At 40.0% G+C, this 3,096-nt stretch overlaps 1 protein-coding gene across 1 annotated transcript; it reads left to right on the top strand.

Moving 5' to 3' along the window:
* Window positions 1-68: 68 nt before the first annotated feature.
* Window positions 69-2,964, top strand: LOC121939545 (carnitine O-palmitoyltransferase 1, liver isoform-like; the record flags this gene model as incomplete). The annotated part of the gene is made up of 5 exons (XM_042482550.1): window positions 69-170; window positions 596-733; window positions 967-1,044; window positions 2,136-2,243; window positions 2,671-2,964. Coding segments are annotated over 5 exons (561 nt in total), but the record flags the coding sequence as incomplete, so codon positions are not given.
* Window positions 2,965-3,096: the final 132 nt, after the last annotated feature.

Raw genomic sequence — 3,096 nt, 5'->3', positions numbered from 1 at the left:
CCTATGTATGTAGTCCCTTTAATATTTTAAGTGTGTTTGTTTTTGAATGCTTGTGTTTTATTCGCCAGGCGCTGGTGCGGATCTTCTCTGGCAGGAAGCCTCTGCTCTACAGCTACCAGGGTTCGTTGCCAAACCTGCCGGTGCCTGCCATCAAGGACACGGTCAAGAGGGTGAGACGTCACACGAAGCAGAGGAAATGACAGCACGCTGATTACTTACCATGAAACAGATGGACCACTTTCTCATGTTCATCAGTTTCTGCCTCTGTTGCACCAAATTCCCTTCGTTAGTGTCTGATTGTTTTGTCTGGCTGCGAGCTGGTTGAGAAATGTATAAAAATGCAAGATATCTGTAAACCCTTTTAGATTGAGATATATTTTACACATAAGAGGAGAGAGCACGGAAAAGACAAATGGTGTTGTAGCAGCAGAACTGGTTTCCCATCAGCAACCAGGGGCATAAATTTAAGTTGATTTATTGATTTAGTAATTTTTTTCTCAGTTTCTGTCTTTAATGGACTATGTAATCTTATTGTTTATGTCATTTCTGCCTCATGATGCTTATTATTCTCCTCTTTTGCACATCTCTTGTTTAGCACTTGGAATCTGTGCGTCCACTGATGGATGACTCAGAGTACGAACGTATGACCAAGCTGGCGGCAGAGTTTGAGAGCGGCGTCGGCAACCGCCTGCAGTGGTACCTCAAGCTCAAAGCTCTCTGGGCCACCAACTACGTAAGTGGTTGACCTCAGTGCTCTGGTTAAGTGAGGCTACTTTAAGCGTCACGTAAATGTCCAAAGCAAAGCAGGCCAAAGGAAATTTAAAATTCTATTAATTATGTATTTCTTTGAGGTTCTGTGGTTTAAATTATTTATCCTGTCTGAATATGTGAGTGACTGCCAGTCGACTGCAATATTAGCTCTCTCACAAAGATTTTATTGTGTCTCTGTGTGTTTTCATTTTTCAGGTTAGCGACTGGTGGGAGGAGTATGTCTGTCTACGTGGACGGAGCCCAATAATGGTCAACAGTAACTATTATGGCATGGTATGAAAATCTTTTTTTGGTTAAGAAATTTCTGGTCTGACCTGCTGAAGTTCTCACTTTGGATTGACTCTGTTTGATGCTGGACTTTGGTCATTCCATACCAACTCACCGAGAACCTCCCAGTTCATGTCATCCATTTTTTCTATTAAATTTATGGGACCTTGAAAATGCTATAGCTCTACTTTTAATACTTGTTTACGTATGACTTTTTAAAGTTAAAAATAAATATCTTACTTTTCACTGGATTGGGTTGAAATTTGTACTGTGTACGTATAAATAACTTTTAAAAGAAAAATACATGGGGCAAACTATCATTACAGTTTCTAGGATGTTCAGTACAAATTTCAACCCAAGCCTCTATGGATTCTTTGAGGACTTAAAGGTAACCTTTTTCCTTTTTATGACCTTTAAGATATTTACAGATTCCTTCTGTGAATAATTTGTGGCCATGTGTTTGCCATAAAAAGAGAAAAATAATGGATATAATCGTTTTACTGCTGGTATTATTATTTTTATTATATAAAAAAGAATTAATAAAAAGGGACAAACTTCCAGAAATCATAACAAAGATACGTATTTTGAGTAGAGCTTTAGGATTTTGCAATGCAATAGACATTTTTACTTTTTTTTTTTTCCCCATGACTTGAACCAGGAAAATTCTTGAATTTTGGTTGGACTGGCATGGAATGACCCTTATGTTGATTGTACCAAGACTTGCAGGTTACTTTATTCTGTGTATGGACTTTGAGATATTCTTGAATTCATTCTGTAAATGATTTGTGGCCGTGATTTTGCTGTAAGAGGAGAAAAAATAATGGATTAATTATGTCACTGCTTGTTAGACTACGACAATTAGAATATTTTTACTTTCTATCAAAAACCAACAATTTATATTCATTGTTGACAGAGCTCATGTCTATATGCATACAACCTCAAACATATTCTGATATGAATGTGACTTTTTTTTAAAGATAAGACTTACAAAAACAACTAATTCATCAATTTTAATTGTGTAATCCCAGGTGTGCTTACGGATCATTTTGTGCGGATGACAGTCACTGACTTCCTGTCTCTGTGCGTTTTCTCCTCAGGACTACATGTATGTGACACCCACACCCATTCAGGCGGCGAGGGCGGGCAACAGCATCTACGGATTCTTCCAGTACCGCCGCAAACTCAACAAAGAAGAGCTTCAGCCTGTGAGTTTAGCCGCCAGTCAACCCTAGCTGCCCTTTCTACATGGAGGCATTCATTATTCATGTCTCTTTGCCATGGCAACATATTTTGTGATATTTCTCTGTGTCGTGACTGTGTGAGTAACATCCATTCATCATTGTTCGAGTGTCTTGACTGATAATAGTAGACAGAGTGTGGATCTCTGTTCATTTAAGTTTTCATTTTTATATGAAGACTTTCCCTCGTGTTCTCATACCATGCTCATCTCTCCCCCCTTTCTTTTGTACTTCTTTCAACCTCTTTCGCTTTGATTTCTCTTAATTTACTTCCCTTGCTTCCTTTCACTATGAAAAAAACTTCCTTCTTTTGTTATATTCTACATTCCCTCCACTGCTCTCCTCCTTCTTGTCCCTGTGCCCTTGCCTTCGTCTTCTCCTGTCCATTTCCCAGACCCGCATACCAGGCACTGTAGTCCCTCTGTGTTCAGCTCAGTGTGAGAGAACATTCAACACCACACGCACTCCTGGAGAGGAGGCCGGTAAAGAGACACACACACACGCACACACTGTGGCATCACAGTGCTGATATATGATACATGACATTGTCTGAACATGAGCAGCAGGTAGCAAAGTGAGCAATGCCAACACACCACTGTTTCAGAGATGATGAGGCATACTGAAGGTGTTTGAGCCCTCTGGAGTTTAAGCGTTGGATAGAAAACTGTGTGAAAGACTGTGTGTGTCTGTGTGTGTGTGTGTGTGTGTGTGTGTGTGTGCATGAGTGTGTGGTCTCAATAAACAAGGTGGCGGGATTCACTGAGTCACAGTATGTCTGCTGTACAAGGCCATCCTGTCATCTCTCATCTGTCTCCTCTTG

Source organism: Plectropomus leopardus, unplaced genomic scaffold (assembly GCF_008729295.1).
Source record: "Plectropomus leopardus isolate mb unplaced genomic scaffold, YSFRI_Pleo_2.0 unplaced_scaffold5036, whole genome shotgun sequence".
In the NCBI taxonomy this organism is placed as follows: Eukaryota; Metazoa; Chordata; class Actinopteri; order Perciformes; family Serranidae; genus Plectropomus; species Plectropomus leopardus.
The sequence above is the reverse complement of the archived record's forward strand: the minus strand, read 5'-3'. Positions and strand labels throughout refer to the sequence as shown.